General features: G+C 47.1%; 1 protein-coding gene across 1 annotated transcript in view; it reads left to right on the top strand.

The window, feature by feature from the left end:
- XYLT1 (xylosyltransferase 1) overlaps positions 1 to 19,061 on the top strand; it is a 275,010-nt gene that overhangs the window by 238,527 nt on the left and 17,422 nt on the right. The window contains exons 7-9 of the mRNA XM_037507547.2: positions 9,742 to 9,958; positions 12,969 to 13,145; positions 17,422 to 17,684. Coding sequence (XP_037363444.2) covers positions 9,742 to 9,958; positions 12,969 to 13,145; positions 17,422 to 17,684 — 657 coding nt within the window. The remainder of the gene's footprint in view (positions 1 to 9,741; positions 9,959 to 12,968; positions 13,146 to 17,421; positions 17,685 to 19,061) is intronic.

The raw sequence follows: 19,061 nt of genomic DNA, 5'->3' as shown, positions 1-19,061 counted from the left end.
CAGTGATGATGGGTTGTGCAGATCCAGTTCTCACTGACCACCTAGGCACCACGCTTTCAAATACATTTTTTTAAATATTTTATTTTATGTAATTCTTACATCATTTTTCATTTTCACACAATGTATGCATTTTCATTTTGGTTATAGTCCCCATACAATTGCACCCCCCCCCATATTTTGACCCTAATCCTTCCGCTCCCCACCCCCCAATAGTGTGGCTCTGGTTTATAGTTGCTTGTTGATTTTGATTTTTACTTTGTATTAATTAGTCTTTTTCCTGGTCCTTTATTTAGGTTTTCTAGATTCCTGCTATGAGTAAGACCATCCGGTATTTTTCTTTTGCTTTCTGACTTACTTCACTGAGCATGATCCCTTTTAGCTCCATCCATGTTGCTGCAAATTGAATGTGTTTATCCTTTTTGAATGCTGAGTAATATTCCATGGTATATATGTACCACATCTTCTTGATCCAGTCATCTATTTTGGGGGCGTTTGGGTTGTTTCCAAAGCTTAGCTATTGTAAACAGTGCTGCTATAAACATAGGGGTGAAGGTGCTCTTTGGAATGGATGTTTCTGTGTCCTTTGGGTAAATACCTAGGAGTGGAATTGCTGGATCCTATGGAAGCTCTATGTTTAGTAGGTCCAGAAATCTCCACACAGCTCTCCATAGTGGTTGGACCAGTTTGCACTCCCACCAACAGTGCAGGAGAGTTCCTTTTTCTCCACATCCTCGCCAACATTTGTTGTTGCTAGTTTTTTTTAATATGTGCCATTCTCACTGGTGTAAGATGGTATCTCATGGTAGTTTTGATTTGCATTTCCCTGATCATCCTTATTCCAGCCTCACTGAAATGTCATCCCATTTCAGAGATGAGCACCACTGAAGCTCAGAGTATTGCTTTCACCTCCTTCAAGGTCCTGCCATGAGTGGACAGATAGAGCAGGACCTTCCCCTATTTTCTAGAATCAGAATCTCCCAAAGTGTCCTCCTGACCCATCAGTAATGTGTGAGATTATTTTGGGTTGTTTATAAGTGAGCACACTGGAAACTTAGATAGATGCTTACGTCTGTCAGCAGGAGGTTTTGCAATCAGCCCATACAACTCATGATTTTATGGATATTATGCTGAGAATAAGGCTGAGCTTTAAAAAAAAATGTTGATGCTATTTAAACTTGGTTTGGAAAAAAAGAAGCATCAGGGGCTCTTAGAGCAGCCACATAAAGTGCAGAGTTTGGCAGGCGAGAATCCAGGTCTGGAGACAGACAGCAGGACATAGCGGCTAAGCACTCACCAGGGATGTGGGCTTGGCTAAATTCTATCAGTCACCTATGTTGGCTTCCTAATCTGTGAAATGGGAATAGCAATGATAAGACCAACCTCACAGAGCTATTGTAGGAATTAAACAAGTGAACATCTGGCTAAGCTCTTGGGACAGTAGTTATGTGTATGAGGCTGATGATAGAGAAATACCTTTAAGATGGTATACAAGATCCACATTTTAGAAACCCTTTCTGCGATTCTCAGAAAAGCCACTAGCATAGCAAATGGAAGAAGGCTATCCTAGAAGGAAGGAAACTCTGAGCGGTTCCAGTCCCTAGATCAGAAGTGTTATAAGCAAGATTTCTGTTTCTGGACCCCACCTGCTAGAGACAGACTCCCCCACTGGGCACCAGAATGGTAGCTAAGCAACATTACCTCTCTGACATTGAAATAATCTTCAGGCCCAAACCTCCCTGGACGTATAAACAGGCAACTGTTTATTTTAGCCAAAAGTTGGCAAATCCATCAAGAGCCTGGCCAGGAACCTCCTCCAGGCAAATTTGCTTTCAGGAGGCCCTTTGGTGCCAACTTGCTTATCAAGAGACGGGCTCTCTCCCGTGCTGTCTTGTAGCACCATGATTGATGTGAGCAGATAATTAATATCTCATCTCCAATGGGGAAAGCAGATTGCATTTTCCCTTTGCGTTTCTTAAAGCCAACCAGTGAGTTTATCACTGTTTGCGTGTTCACTTTATTTAATCTAATTATGGCAGCCATGTCAAAATACAGCTTAGCATCGCGCAGACGCCCACACAAAGCTGTGCACGCACACCCTCTTGGCCTCGGCATGGCTTTTGTGATCGACTTGGGGACGTTTCCTTTTTCAAAGCAACACATGTGGAAGTTAGACAAAAGACTAGAAGGAAAATATGTCCTCTCTGAGCTTCTTTCCATTGTTTTTATGTTCCAGGCCTCCTCTGAAGGACATGCACGACTTTTATAATCTGAACAAAAGGCAGTAAACATTGTTTTTAAAAATGTGTGAAACGTAGAAAATCATCAGCCCTCAGCATGCATTTAGAGTCTTGGAAGTGCTAGTGATTTGGATCCTGAGCTCTGTGAAAATCAGAGCCCACCGAGCTGGGGTACTACAGGTTCTAGGATTTGAGACCCAACTCTGCATTTCTGCTCAGCTGACTTTCTTTGCACAGAACAGTAATACTAGGCTAGTTGCTGTGTGTCATGCACTGTCCTCAATGCCTATGTATTAACTCTTTCTGCTCTCACAACAACCTCATGATGTAAGAGCAACTGTTGTCATGCCCATTTTGCAAATGGGGCCACTGAGGCCAGGGAGATGTGAAGCAGTTCATGACTTCTAAGTAGAAGCCAGACTCGAACCCAGGCAGTCTGGGTCAAGCCTGCACTCCTAACCACTAGGTCTTATCATCACTGTTCCCATTTCACAGATTAGGAAACCTACATGGGACCCTAGCTGTGTTCATTCTGGAGTTTCATACCTCGTCCAGGTCATGTGTACCTACGAATGTAATGTTCCTTCCATCAATCTGGTCAGAGTCTGCCGCTCCTGTGGTTAAGGGAGGTAGGAGAGCTGGGCATTTCACTCCAGCCACCTCAGCCTCTTTCATGCAACTGGCCTCTATCCCTTCTCTCTTCCCTGCAATTCTTCACTTGACTGATCCCTTCTTGCCCATCCTTCTCATCAATCTGAAATGCCATCTTTTCAACAAAACCTTGCCCAACAATCTGTACCAATTAAGTCCATCTTTTTGTTCTCTGTCATCACTCACTGAGTTTTTCTGTATAGCAGTTATCAAAATATCTATGATATATGAATGTATGTGGTAGCTCTCTTTGTCTGCTTATTTATCAGGACAATATTATAGACTTGAGGTTGAGAATGTGGAATTTGGAGCCTGATCCCTAAGGTTTGCATGCCATCCATGCTGCCAATGATCTTGTGGCCTTGGAAAATTTACTAAACCTCTCTGTGTCTGTTTCTTCCTTTGTAAAAATGAATCCTTATAGGGTTGTGGTGAGGACTAAATAAGAGAATATATATTAAGTGCAAGGAATAGGACCTAGAAAGCAGCAAGAGCTCAATAAATGGTCAATGTTGTATTTTTCTATTTATCTCTCACCACCGGAGAGAGAGGTAGGCAGGAATAAGGCCCATCTAATTCACAACACATGCTTAGCACATAAACCTGGAGTGTTGAAGATACTCTTTAGAGACACCAAATGAGCAAATGCCCCAAGTCCCCTGGCTCTTCCCACTGCAACAGAATAGGGGCAAGACAACCGACTCTAGGCTGGGCCAGGAAGGAATACACCCCAGCAGGGCCTGAGAGAAATGGTCAGCCACTATGGAGCTGCCAAACTGGGAACCCAGCAAGCTGTAGCCATTAAGTCATGACTTTGTGGTTGGACAGAAGTAGAAGGTGTCCATGTTACCTCTGCCACTACAGTCGTGGGCAATGAATGCTTACCTCAGATAATGGCAGAAGAGGACCAGGTTCATTGTGAGCACTTGGGGTTTCTGTCCTTGGTGCTGAAATAGCGTGCCTTTCAGAGACAGGTTTCTTCTTAGCCCTGGAGGTGTCCTCAACCTGCCTGCCTACCCTGTCTCAGGAGAGAAAAGAGGAAAGTCAGAAATGTAATGTTTCTAGCTTGATGAAGGAAAAATCCCAAACGTTTTGGTGAACATTTATGAAGCACTTACTATGTGCTAAGCACAAGTTCCCTATATAATCTCATTGAAACCTTCAACGCCAAAGCAGGTATTTTCTGCGCATAAAGCCAGGGCATCACCCACTGAGATCTCCCAAGGTTAGTAGCATACCTGGGACTTGGGCTGAGTTGTCTGGTTCCAGAACCCAAGGCTTAGGCACTGCATCATATAGCCAAAACTTGTGAGCCCATTTACATAGTTGGCTGATTTCATACATTGTGAGGTTTTGTGCTTTATTCCACAACTTTTTTTCACTAAAATGCTTAGGTTGTAGTTATGCTAACAGAGTAATCTAGGTTCAATGACAGATCACTGGGCAGAAAGAAAAAAATAAGGGGAGGTTTCTGTAGGCTATGACTTTGAATGACTTTGGATAATAGCAGTGTGTGTGTGTGTGTGTGTGTGTGTGTGTGTGTGTTTCAATCTGTAGGATTAGTTGTATTAGCTGATTGCTAAGAGTCCTTGCTCAAACATGCTGTAAAATCTGAGGAGCATAGTTCTTCCTTTTAGAACTCATTATAGGACAAGACAGTTCTGGAATAATTCCACACTTGATGAATATGCTGAGATTATAGCCAGGGAATTAGTGACTTGAGAGACCTCTTCATTGTCTGCCTTTTCTGAGATCATTTCCAAAGTCCATAGATACTTTCTTAACTGACCTCTTCTCTGACAGACAAGAATCAGGGCCCCTCCCCACCCTAGTTTTTGTCCCTGTGACATCCCAGTAAAATCATGGCAAGCTCTGCCTTTGTCCCTTACTGTGCAGTAGGGAAAAAAATCTCAGGAAAGCAAACCACCCATCCCTGAGCATCGAGGAGGTAAAGCCATATTTACCCATAAGTAGCCTGTTCTGAAGACAAGTCCCCTGAGAACAGTGGCAGAAAGCCTCTCCGCAAACCAGCAGTGAGCCCTTTTCCCTTGGTTCTGTCATCTCTGGGCAGTGTCTATCGGTGGCACTAGAAGCTCTCAGATTCATCCTCTCAATCCTTCCTCGGGGTCCATTCTTTACATCCTTCTGGGGGAAACTGGATGGGTCAGGACAGATGAAGACTGGCAGAGCAGTTAAGAATTTGCATTGGATTCACCCAGACCTGGATTCAAGTCCAGGAGGATGGGCTAAAGGTGACTTTGCGGAATTTCTTTCACCTTTCTGCCTTTCATTTCCTTCACCTGCCAAGTGTGTGTCGGGACATGCCGTTACCTGGGTAACTATGGCTGCTCCTTCCCGACAGCCTGGCAAGTGTGCTGCTGCTCTCCTCTTAATTCATCCACTCAGTAAATACTTATGGAGCACCAACTGTGTGCTAGGCACTGTTCTAGACACTAGGAATCAGCAATGAATAGAAATACACAAAAATCTGTGCCCTTCTGGGACTTACATCTGGTAGGAAGAAATAGTCAACTAGATGACTACCTTGTGTGTGATAGCAGGAAGTGAAAAGAACTCTGGAGAAAAGAGAAGTGTAAAAGGAGCACAGGGCTGTGAGGGGTATGGAGGGATGTGGTCGCTATGGTCAGTCGGTCCATTGCTGGGGTGAATGGTGTTTCCCAGAGGTCAGTCGGTCCATTGCTTGGGTGAATGTTGCTTACTAGACACCCCGCAAGGACCCTTGTGATTGTCCTCCACCATGCTCTCATGGCTGATTCCAGAGTGTCAGGACTCATTGTGATGAGTTTACACCAGCTTCACATCTCAGCAGGCTGAGAACCAGATCCTCTGGGGGTCTGCTCTATGGGGCCATTTATTGCCCCAGCGCCCCTAGGTAGCCAAGCCAACTGGAAATGGAACTGAAGGGTGGAGAGTATCAATGGTCAATTGAGTGTATTGGGCCACTGCTGCAAATGCATCTGCCTGTGCACCCTTTACTGGGGAGCCAGCACGTAGGAGAAGACACACCCAGATGTTGACTGACTTGCCTTGATTTCCAACCTTTACCTTTTCAAGCTATAGCAAATAGACAGGGCGGGGGGATGGCAAGTCACTGCCCAAACAGCTGATTCCTTTCACCTGCTAGATACCAAACACTGGGCCTCTGCTACTCTCTTCCAGTCTGGACCTGAGTTCCCGGTAGCCCCTCTCAACCCAGGGATCAGCGGCTTCTCTGAGGCCTGGGGAATGCTCGTCTCTATTTACTCATAATTAACCAAAGCATGCTCTTGCAGCTTATCAGTTTTTGAATGCAGTAAACACAGCAACCAATCTCCCAACCCCATGAATATTTCATTTTGGAGATTACTGCATAAATATTGTATTTAGATATTATGGTCTGGGACATTGCATTAAAATTGCAAGACGCTGCTATCATCCCATATAACGGTACATGAAATTTAAAAGTCGGTCCATGTAAAGAAAAATTTTGTGATTCCTCACACCTGTATTCTCTCCTCTCTCCCTCACGCTCCTCCTCCCTCTCTTCCTCTTTCTCTGCTAGTCTTGGTTACCATGTAAGTTTTGATATAAATTTGATCTAAAATCTAAAGCATTAAGCATAGTCAAGTGCTAATTGTCCTGTCATTGCCACCGACTAGAGTCGAGGTAGGATTTTATTTTCCTAAACTCCGGGGCTTCCTTTCAGAACCAGTTAGAGTCAAGTCTTTGTTGATGGAGTGACATAGTGAGTGTATCAAAAACTTTCACCGAGTCACTTCCAGAGACAGCATGCTTTGCTCATGGGCGTGGGTGTTGCACACGGCCATTTATATTAGGAAAAGAACAAAGCCAAGGGCCTCAGATACCTGGTCTTCTGGTTGCCTTCTGTCCTGGCAGGTGACCTCTGTCTGGCCTCCGAAGAGCTACCAGCCTTTCCTGTAATACCTGCCCCATACCTTCCTCCCAGCTCTAATAGGGAGACATAGAGAAGTCACATCTGGAAAGTATTTGAAGCTTTACCTACCCAGCATTATCAGGACTGGTGACCCGTGAGCTGGATCCAGCCTCGGGAGATGTTTTCTTTAACCAGGAATACATTTGGCTTTTAAAGCAGTGGCGTGCTTTTTAGAAAGTGCATTTATTCTCCACTTCTTTCCACACTCCACCTACCCTCTTGACTTATGCTCAGCCCGCTTCCTACACTTTCATCATCCATCTGACCCCTGTAGAGATGTAACTGGATGACCCAGGCCTAGCCCAACATTGCCAGTTTACCAAGGGGAAGCTGAGACTTGGGGCATCATTTTCCAAAGTCCCCTGCTGGTTACTGGTAGGACCATAAGGCACTATCAATGAAAAGCTCATTTTAGCAGAATTAAGTCTGTTCACCAGCAGCTGTGGCCTCCCATTTTTATTACACTATCATCAATTTTGCTAAGAATGAAATGTATCATATCATCGTGTTTTTAATGAGTGGCCAATGTCTAGGTGCAGGTCCTCTGCTTGACTTATTAGTGAAATTTTGGCCAGTTCCTCCAGCAAGTGCATTTGTGGGAGGCCTGCTGGGAGGGATTATTTCTAGAATTCAGCATGACCCATTGGGCAGGACTAGATCTCCAGCTCCCATACCCTGAAGTCTGGTCCTCACAATAGACCTTTCCTGCACAGTTGCCTTGCACTGTTCCAAGACCTGGAAGCGAGGCAGAAAGGAGAAAGCCGTGGTCTAATGAGAACCTGGGGGGAGACAGGGGATTCCAATCTGAACACAGTGATGACATCTGCCACGCAGGTTCAAGGACCTGTAGACACAGTGGGGGAGCAGAACAGCCTAATGAGAGAGGTAGTACTTGGGTGCCACCCCATGGTGACCTACCCTGTATATGCCTAAAGACATTCGCATCCATCATGGTAGTGATGAGGTTGAAATTGTTCACGAATACATCAGTCAGGACTTTATTCAACTGCAAGTGACAATCCCATCTCAGAACGCCTGAGCACATTACTGAGTGGGCTAGTCAGGCACAGAGAGATGCAGCGTCTCAAAGTCATAAAGATTTTTCCTCCCCTTTTCTCACTTCTCTGTTACCTCCACCATCAACCTCTATATTCATGGTGACAAGGCGAGTGTCAGCAGCTCTTGGCTCTCATTTTTCTCCATCAAAAATCCCGAAGAAAAGTGTCACCCCCTCTTCCTGATAGTTCCAGCAAAATCTCAAGACCTAATCTCAGACTCAACTAGAGTTGCTCACTTTCCCCTGAGCCAGTTATAGCAGCAAGCAGATGGGACGTTCTGATTGACCAACCTAAGTCACATTGCTGGGATTATTGGGATTAATACCATGTTGGTGCTGGGAGTGCAAACTCGAGTAAACTGAGCATTGAGGATGAATGACTCTCCAAAATAAAATCGAGGTGTGCGCCCCAGAAAAATGAGGAATGGGTGCTGGGCAGGCAAAAACAAGGAATGAAGCACCACTACATTCTAATGTGGATAAACTTTGAAAACAGTATGCTAAGTAAAAGACTCAAATGCAAGAAGGCTACATAGTGTATGATTCCATCTATACAAGACATCCAGAGTAGGCTAATCCAGACAGACAGAAAGCAGGGGCTGCCAGGCGCTGGAGGGGAGCAAGAAGAGGGACTGACTGTGGGTGCAGAGTCTCCACTGGCAGTAATAAAAATTTTTTAAAAGAGATCGAGGTGATGATTGTACACCATCGTGAATGAACTAATGCTATTGAATTGTACACTTAAAAAAATGGTTAATTCTGTGTTAAATGAACATGGATCATCCTCTCTTCTCCTTGTTCTATACCAGAGCCAGCACAATGTCTGCACATAGTAGGTGTTCAGTTAATTTTAACTATAAATGAAATAGGAGTTTGGGTTGGAAGATTTGGCATTAGCTCTATCCACCTTCTCAACACAATCACTTGACCAACTCTTTGAGCATGGATTTCTGCATCTACACAAAATGGCAGTTCCCTGCCTTTCACAATCGCACACACACACACAAGCAAGACTTATTAATCTGGGGTGAGTGAATTCAGGGGGCTCATGACTTTGGATGGGGAGAAAATCATCTTTATTTTCATTAAACTAAACACTAACAGAAATCTAGTTAAAGGCAGATAACAAACCACAATAGTACTAGCAGTAACTGAATAGGAGTCTGTCACTGATAGGAATCAAAAACTTTCCTGGCACATTATATTGATGTCCATACTACTAGCACTTATGGTCACCACTTCTTCAAAATTACTGTAGCTATTAGACCTGCCACAAATTTTATTATTTAATGTGTTAAAAAAGAAGCCCATGTTTTATCATAAATTTGGTGTTCTAAAAAATATTGTGTAGTCTCGTATGTAATGTGTGAATCAAGAAGCACATGTGTTACTTTATCATAGCTTTAGTATTTTATGAAACTATCTTGTGGCCTTTTGTTGTATGCATTTAAGAGCATTACTCTGAGCTGAGGGTCCATTCATGTATTCACCAAACTGCCAAGACATCAGAAGAGAACAAAAGTTCTCCGAAGAGGAAGTAGATGGGGCCAATGGCCGCTGTCATCTAACTGCACTGGCTAAGTCTCCTATCTCCCCAGCTCTAGCACCCTCATCTGTAAAATGGGCGAGACCGTGATTGATGCTGTCTCATAGGGATTTAGCCACCTGCCTCACCTGTGAAGGCCAAATGACAAACTACACAGAAAGCCACTGCTCAGTAGCTGGTATACAGCAAGCGCTCAATAAATGCTGTTCCTGCTGTGATTGTTATTCCACTTGGACTCTGGGTGGCACGCCCTCTTCCAGGGCTCCTTGGGGCTAAGCACTATTTTGTCTCACAGGTTCATCCGGAAACAGGGTCTGGACCGGCTCTTCCTGGAGTGTGATGCACACATGTGGCGCTTGGGGGACCGGCGCATCCCAGAGGGCATTGCGGTAGATGGTGGCTCCGACTGGTTCCTGCTGAACCGAAAGTTTGTGGAGTATGTGACCTTCTCCACAGATGATCTCGTGACCAAAATGAAGCAATTCTACTCCTATACCCTGCTTCCTGCTGAGGTGAGTGGGGGGGGGGTGAGGGAGGAGGGGAATAAGTACCTGGAAAAGGCAAGGCAGGGCCTAGGCTTTGCAGCAAAGCCAATGCCGAATTTTGGGCAAAAAGAGGCTGGATCCGATAGATACATAGGCCTCCAGACACCCAGGATGGAGAAGGCATCAGCCACCAGGGACCTTGTCACGGCAGTGTCCCTGGTCCACCTCAGTCTGCAAGGAGGCTGCATGCAGAGACTCACAGCACTGCCGCCAGCAAGCAGCACAAGGTCTCAGTGCAGTGCGAATGGGAGAGTAGCCCTTCCTCCAGGGACTCGCTGCCTCTCGGCCATAAAATCATAATATTTCGATTTTGATACAGAGATACACTTACTGACATTTTTGTGAAAACTGTGACCAAAAAAAAAAAAAATTCAATCCTGTACTACCTGGTGTTGCTGGTGCTGCCTCGAGTTGTGCAGTGTGTAACCCACACAACTGTATAGGCCTGTGCTTTCAGGACACAGCCACATCACCTTTTGACAGATCCTCTCCACTTTCCAATCATATACAGACTTTTTCAACATCAAGAGTCCTTTTCCTCATTTTCAGCATTCCCTGACAGACAATAGTATCGGCCTCATGCGTCATTCCAGAAATTCCAGCAATCCCAAAGACAATGAGCCAGGGCCTCTGCTGGATTTGCACTAGCCACCTGCATGGACAAATGCTTGGGGCTCAACATTTCTTTTTGACTTTTGAACATATTTTAAAAGCTTTGAGGAGCCTGTCACCACTTTCCACACCTCAGGGTGGGGACTAAGTTCAGGCTGATAGAACAAAGTACAATAAACTCAGTGACTCATAAACAATAGAAATTTGCTTCTCACAGTTCTGAAGGCTGAACATGGAAGAGCTCAGGATGCCAGCAGGGTGAGGTGAGGGCCTTCCTCTGGTTTTGGACTCCCTGCCAAAAGTTGTTGTTGTGTCCTTACACAGTAGAAAGGGTGAGAGATCTCTCTAGGATCCCTTTTATGAGGGCATTAATCCCATTTATGAGGGTTCCACCCTCCTGACCTAATCATCTCTGAAAGGTCCCACCTCCTAACATATTCTATTGGGGAATAGGATTAGGATTTCAACATATGAATTGGGGGAGGGGAGGGACATGAACATTCAGTCCATTTCAGAAGCCCTGTTGTGTACTATGGCAGACTATTATAAAATATTCCAGCTCCATCTGGAAATGGGTAATAACCCAGTTCTGAAGTGTCGCCACCAATATGCCAACAGCCTTATTGAACCTGGGCTGAGAAATTCTTCCAGTTCACATTCAGCCCTAATGTCCAACTTCAGAAAACCCCAAAGCTGGCCCCACCTCTGTTGAGCCCATAACCCCTCCTGTGATGGTCCGCCATGCCTTCCCGTCTGTGCCCATCTCGGGACCACTCAGCCTGTGCTACTGGAAGCCCGATAAGACAGTGTATCTCCTCTGGTGGTTTCCATGTCACTCACCAGCATCTTGGGCCATGGCAAGTGCCTGATCAGGCTGCTACCCATGTCACTCCAGAGGGAGGGTGGGCTTGCCGTCACTGGGCCAGCTTTTACTATTCTGCACACATGTTAAGTAATCAGCTTTTAATCCTATTTCAGTGAAAACCACCTTTTCTCTCAATTCCGATAACCTCTTCATCCATTATCTTGCAGGGAATTTCTGTATCACTGTGAAAGGACATAGGGCAATCGGTAATTGGGTGCTTTTCCCTACCGCTTGATGGAGAATATGTGCCTCTCTGAGCTTCTAGACAATTCAAACTTAAAATCCAGCTTCACAGGCATATCATTTAGCACCACAGCAAGGTCAGCTGGAGGTGGTAGGTAGAGCTGCACTTTGCCTGCCGGCCCAATGAGAAGAGACTGGGGTTTGGTCACTTTCGTCAAGGTGCCCATCCCACGGCTGACGGCCGGTGCTGAACAAAGCTCTGTATGCGTCTTCTGCGCCCACCACCCCGGCACACACAGGCACGGTACACTCCAGGGTCCCGCTTAGATCCCAGCACCTCCACCCCGACATCTCTGTCTTGCCCACCCTCTTCTCCCAGACCATCTCCAGGGGAAGGGTTTGGAAGAAATCAGAAATTTGATACAAGCAGACATACAGCCACACCAGCTTCCCCTACGGAACAGAGAAACGGGGAAAATGTAGCCTGGTGTCTTGGGCTGTTATAAACCAGTGTCCACACACTCTTTTACTCTCTCTCTCTCTCTCTCTCTCTCTCTCTCTCTCTCTCTCTCTCCCCCCCTCCCCACCCTGACTCTGCCTGATTCTCTCTCTGTCTCAGCAGCTGTAACCATGTCTCTCCTCTCTGTTTTCCCTCTCAAAGCGTCCTCTTTCTCAGATTTCTATGAGAAGATGAGTCGCAGGATTAGGGAGAACCTGTGGTGCCTGGTTCAGCACCAAGGCCAGGGCCCCTTGCGGGCACTGTCATTGCGTGATGAAGGCCCCCCAGCTCCTGGGATCCCTTCCAGGCCCAAGCCCGATGCTTTGTGTATCTGGCCTCCCTCGCCCCAGGGGGAGATCTCCTGATGTCTCAGACCTGAGCTGATTTCGGACGTGGCTGTTTGTAAAGCTGGAGCCTTGTGGCCCAAGCTGTCCTGGAAAACTGTCCCTGTAGTTTCCTCGGAGTCCCAAGTGCCCACATGCACTGAGGGACTTTTCCTCCCTACCAAACGGCCAGAAGATGTCCTGGGTGTTAAGAGACATCTTGAAGTCAGAGATTGCAGACTGCTCAGAATAGACAACGTAGAGAAACAATCAGAACAGTAGACTCTTAAACAGAATCAAGCTCTCCGGACAAAATATCCAGTGTTCTCTGAATTGGACCAAATGGCCAATGACTGACCCCATTTGCAGACGGAGAACAGATGAGTCTCCAAGAGGTTTCCCCCACAGTGGGAGGGCCCGGGGAAGGACCTCCCGCCCCGGCCCACCGGGGGGTGTCTGGAAGAGGTCTCAGGCCGGGCCCTCTCTCCCCTGCAGTCCTTCTTCCACACGGTGCTGGAGAACAGCCCCCACTGCGACACCATGGTGGACAACAACCTGCGGGTCACCAACTGGAACCGCAAGCTGGGCTGCAAGTGCCAGTACAAGCACATCGTGGACTGGTGCGGCTGCTCCCCCAACGACTTCAAGCCGCAGGACTTCCATCGCTTCCAGGTGAGCCTGCCAGCCCCGACCCGCCTTGCCAGCCGGCCTCTGCAGGCCCCCAAGGCCGGGCCTATGGGTCCTCGTACCCCACAGTTCCCAGCCCTGCTGTAGCTGGCAGGAGTGAGCACATCGACAGCAGCAGTGTTCGCTGACCCCGGGCCAGGGCCACTCTGGCCGCTCTGCCTGTGCTGGCTCATTAGCCCACAGCAGCCTTCAGGAGGTACATACAAATATATAATCTCGTTACAATTATATTTATGCTTCTATATAATTTATAATTATTACAATGTTATTAGTACATTACTTCACTTTAGAGATGGGGAAATTGAGACACAGAAAGGGCAGCAGCCTCGTGCAAGGGTCCCATAGCTTGGCCTGTGCTGCCCGTCCATCTGAATTCTCTGAAATAGTTGTAAAGAACGTATTTCTGGGCACAAACTCAAGTATATCTAAGTTACTTTCTCAAACTCAGCACCCTTAGCGTGGTAACTAGGAAGTCCCTGGGGAGAGGGTTGTCCTGTGCACTGGGTGGGGTGTGTAGGGCAGTCCTGGCCTCTGATCCCCAGATCCTCTGGTCGTGACAACCAAAGGCGTCTTCAGACATCACCAAGTGTCCGCTGGGGATAGACTCATCCACGGGTGAGAACTGTGACCTCCCGGGAGGTCCAGCTATTTGAATGTCCAGTGTAGCATTACACTTTGGGGGATTCTGATGAGCCTCTGGGCTTAGAAACCGCCACACTCTGAACTAACCAGAGTAATAAGAGGCAGAAGTGTTACTGCCGTCATGGGCGTGAGCCTGGCCCGGCAAGTTGCAGTTTGGGGAGAACGAAGGCAGGAGGGTGAGCCGTGCTCCATCTGCTTCCCATGCCCCCCAGGCTGACCCGGGAAGACAACTTCTTCATCCTGCACCCTCCAGACCAGCACCCCAGGGTGCTTCCCTCTCTCCCCTTGGCCACATGCAGGCCTGAGCTGCCCAGAGCACAAACATTAGAAAATGATTAAACAAGCCGCTCCAGGGCCACTAGAGACACCGTGTGAAGATGGGAGGGACAGTAGCGCCGGCGAGTCACCCCGTCCCTGGCTGCCTCACCAGGGCACAAAACTGAAGCCCCCAGGGAAGGCCACGGCTGCCCACATGCAGCCTCCAGTCTCAGCTCAGCTCTCAGGCTGTGCTCCACGGCCAGCAGCGGCAGCGTCACCAGGAGCCATTAGAAATGCAGACTCTCTGCAGCTCCTGATCTGCTGAGTCAGTTCATGTATTAACAAGTCAGTTCATGTATTAACTGTTCATGTATAAACAGTGCGAGGCTGTTTGTGTTTGCAAAGCACAGGGGTAGCTGCATGGGGTGGGGGTGCATTCACGTCATCCCTGTTGCACAGGTGGGGAAACTGAGGCACAGAGTGGTCCATGGACAGGTGTTTCCAGCCCCGGGCTTTCTCCACCAGACCCACTGCCACCCTGGTCTCCTGCCTGCACATGTCTTTGACCTCCATAGTGGTTGCTGCAATAAGAATGTTTTTAGGCTTATTTTTGGTGGCACATGGAAAACTACCCAGGGAACTCTTCAACCCCATGTTAATTTAGGCATGAACCTGGGTGACATTTTAGGTCCATTGTCCATGCAGAAAGGATTTGCTGAACTGGAAGAGGGTGGCAGGGGGAATATTTGACCTATTCAAAAGGGGGGAAAAAAAATCCCACTTTGGTAGAGGACCCGTCTAATTGCCGTTGTCTGAACGGCCCTTCATCATTTAGAACAAGTAGCTGTGGCAATTCTGGGAGCGCTGCCCCTCTCCAGCCGCTCCTGGATGGCCCCATTTGTATTCCCACCCAGCATCCTGGGCCACCGTGGTCTCTGCTCAAGATTAGCTAACAGAGACCCAGCATGTGCTCACAGCTCTTTCCCCACAGTAAACAAAGATCAAGAATCTCCCCCAACATCTAGAATCAAGAAACGGCTGCCTGTAAGGAACTCAGAGTTCTTGTTCAGAAGAAGAGAAGATAAAAATAGAAATGTGCCCTTTCAGAAGATCCAACTATGATCAAAGAATCACAGCAGAAAAAGGCTGCCCAGAAAGCAAACTTAGAAGCCCCTGCCAGCAGGCTAAGGGGGCAGTGACAATAGCCGCATGGTAATAGCGGCTAACACTGTATAGACACACGCTGAGTTCCCGTGTTATTCTACCCATTTTAGGGGTGAGGAAGCTGAGGCCCTGGGTGGCTTGCCCAAGGACATAATATAGCCAGAGAGCAGCAGGGTGAAGATCTGAACCCAGCTGGGCTAGCTCTTTCCGGCACTACTGCAGGAAACTGTCCTGATCCCTCTAACACATAGAGGGGACCCCCAAGGGTCCAGAAGGCAAAGAGGTGATAGGGTGCTCAGAGTAATGCCTGGAGTTTTTGTTACTGGGGCTAATTTACTCCATTAGCATTTGATTTGGGGTTTTAGGGGCATCAGATCTGGGTTCAAATCTTACAACTGTGAATTTATACGCATCAGCTGCCCTCTCTGAACCCAGTTTCCTCATCTGTAAAATGGTACCTGCTTTGTAGAACATGGTCCTGTTTTGTAGAAAACAGTACCTGCTTTGCAGAGAAGCTGGGATGGGAAGTAATGACATAAACACGACACCCTGTGGGAAGCATGTGCTCAGGAGTTTTACCATGATTATTGTCGCTGTTAATCTGCTGCAGTGAAAACAGCACCTACATTCAGTGACCCAGAGTACGTGAGGGCTGGGTTGGGGCTCGTGGCTGACACGAAGCTGCGCTGTGCGGTCAGCTTATCAACCAACGACTTACTCACCAAACTGCAGTTCTTAGTGCATTCTGGATTTTCAAAGTTTTGTACTATGCATTATAGCAAATCTGCCATTATGTGAGTGGAAAGTAAGACTTTATGTGGTTTTTACATCTTGTACTATTTAGGGTTAGGGTTCAGCACTTAAGAGACTCAAATTAAGGTCAGTAATAATATGAGATCACAAGCTCCACAGAGGAGGGAACTGTGTTTTATTTGTTTTCATAGCCCTAAGCCAGGGGTGAGTGAACTGCAGCCCCCAGGCCAAATCCAGCCCACTGCCTGCTGTAAATAGCATTTACTGGAACACAGCCATGCCCGTTCTTTACTACTTTGTCTAAGACTGCTTTCACACGAGCAGCAGAGCTGAGAAGTTGCAAAGCTAGAAATATTTATTATCTTACCCTTTACTGAAAGTTTGCTGCTCTCTGCCCCGGACCATGTGTAAGACCCAGCAGATAACAACTATTCAGTAGTTTATTTTTTAATCCTCAACTCTCCATCTTACCAGCCTTTGTCATTACCTTAGATAAGTACCTTTCCCTCTCTTGGCTCCACTTACTTGCCCTGATTTACGTGGAAGGTTCTCAAATACTGCATCATGACTACCTTGAAGCTTTTTTGGGTAGATTCCCCAGCCTCTTCCCCAGAGAGATTGACTCAGTAATTCTGGGGAGGGACTGCAGAATTTGAAATTTTTTTTTAACCACGCAGGTGACTCTGTGGAGCCAGCTGGGCTGTCACATTGTCCTGAAGCCCTAGGGAGTGTTGGAATCACCTGGAAGCCTATGAAGAGCAAAGATTCCTAAGCCCTTCTCCCAGAGATTCTAATCAGAAAAGCCAAGTCTATAAGGCAGCTGCAATACCTGGAAGGCTATAGGGAGTAGTGGGGACTGTGGCATGAAGCACCCATGCCCATTTCAAGGGGCAACTGCTGCCAGCTTCAGTGAGTTAGTACCATGTGGGAGCATGGACCTGGGATTGCTAGATCTATTTCTGTTTAAAAGGAAGCCAGAGTTGTTCTATGAATTCTTCTGCTTTTTAAATGCTGCCAGCTAATTCAATATTAAAACACTGCACTGGACAGCTAATTACATCGGATGGCTATTTTTGCCCTAGACCGCCAGCAGAATGGTTTCTGAGATCCATTCCAGCTATAAACATCTAGAATGTAATTTATTTAATAAACATCTAAATGATGCTAACCGCACACCCACCATTGTTTTAAATGTTATTCATTCATTAACTCATTCATTCCTAACACTTTATTATGATTCCCTTTTATAGAGAAGAAAACAGAATAGAGAGGTTAGTAAGTGTTGGATCTGGAATAGCTGCAGAGCCCCCTCCTAACCACAGGCGATGCTGTTAGGCTCCCACTCTCTCTCTCTCTCTCTCTCTCACACACACACACACACACACACACACACACACACACGAACACACTTGCTGATGCTGTTTTTCCTATCCCTTGAGCACAGCAGACAGCCAGGCCTACCTTCTTTGCCCGCAAGTTCGAGGCCGTGGTGAATCAGGAAATCATCGGGCAGCTGGACTATTACCTGTACGGGAACTACCCTGCAGGCACCCCAGGCCTTCGCTCCTACTGGGAGAGCATCTATGATGAGGCGGATGGTGTCCACAGCCTGAGCGACGTGGCTCTCACCTTGTACCATTCCTTCACCCGCCTGGGCCTGCGCAGGGCCGAGTCCTCGCTGCACACAGACAGGGAGAACAGCTGCAGGTGAGCCCAGGAGGGGCCCTGGGTGCAGGGGCGAGAGGGGGGGCGGGTGTCGGAGCGGGATCCTGGAGCATCTACAGTGCAAACACCCGGGCAGCCGCCCCAGCATGGAGCGTGTGTCCCAGAAGCCCAGCGCTGGTGTTCGCCTAATTGGTTCCTTCAGTGGACATGTTCTTTATACTAAATATATGTACTTTAGCAGGAAGCTTTGTGTCACCATATTACAGGGTTGTGTTTGTCTTCAGCAGAAGGTAACTGAAAGTGCAGGATTTTTTTTTTTACTTGTCATTATGGAAAATGTCAAATACATACAAAATAGAGAGCAGATACAACCCTGTGCCCGCACCGTACAGCTCCGGCAATTCCCCGCTCCAGCCTGTCCGCTTCGTCTTCACTTTCCCAACTTCCTCCCTCCTCCTAGATCGGTTTGATTGAAGCAACTCCCAGACATCATATCGTTTCAGCCATAAATATTTTAATATGTATGTCTGAGAAAATAAAGGCTCCCTTTAAAAACATAACCATACTATCATTATCACACCTGAAAATATAGCCCAAAACACCACGAAAATGCAGAACTATTATTTAAAACGTTCCAATACCCCTTCGGATGATCTCGCCTACCACTCGCTAGGACCAGTGGGCATCAGGAAAGAGTATTCTAGAATAAGTGGAAAAGATGAAGGGGAGGAATATTTCAACATGATCCCCCCTGCCCCACCCTCTTCTGAGCCAACCTTCCATTCTTAGGAATATGCCTCACACATATTTACATGTGGCAACATGCGTGGAGATATTGGCAGAATTGCAACAAGCACTTGGTGCCCTGTTTTTCCACTGGGCATTGTAACATCAGCCCCCCCTCTTCCCCACCTGCTCTGAAGCTTCTGTTGATGATGAGCCTTTTGAAAGCCTCTTGAATCCCATTGAGCAGAAATTCCAGAGTTTGCTTAATCCGCCCCTCTCCGGCCTGCTGTCAGTGCTAGGCCACGGTAAACAACATTCTGATGAATGTCTTTTGCAGAAAGTCTCTTATTTTTTTTCCACTTTCTCTTTTCTGGTTATTTCCTTAGGATCGATTCCCCAAAAGCCTCGAATCACTCTCATTCTCTTCCTTGTTCTCCCTCCTACTTCTCATCCCACCCTCCCCCTTTTAACAACAGAGGACACACTGTTTCTACATCCATCTCTACCCACTGAACCTTCCCTGATGTTCCTCCTGGCCCTGCTTTTCCCGGTAGGGAGGAAGGAGAAGAAACGATCTGTGTGTTCCCTAAAATTCTGGAAGCAGGGGGCCGTTTCCTGTCTGGTGCCACACGTGCAGCGCCATCTTGGGCTCTGCGGGCCACAGCAGGTTGTCGTTACCCCTCTTGTCCTCAG

This window comes from Talpa occidentalis, unplaced genomic scaffold (assembly GCF_014898055.3).
Source record: "Talpa occidentalis isolate TD23 unplaced genomic scaffold, MPIMG_talOcc4v2.1 talOcc4.12, whole genome shotgun sequence".
NCBI lineage: Eukaryota > Metazoa > Chordata > Mammalia > Eulipotyphla > Talpidae > Talpa > Talpa occidentalis.
This window is presented reverse-complemented; position numbering and strand designations above follow the sequence as displayed.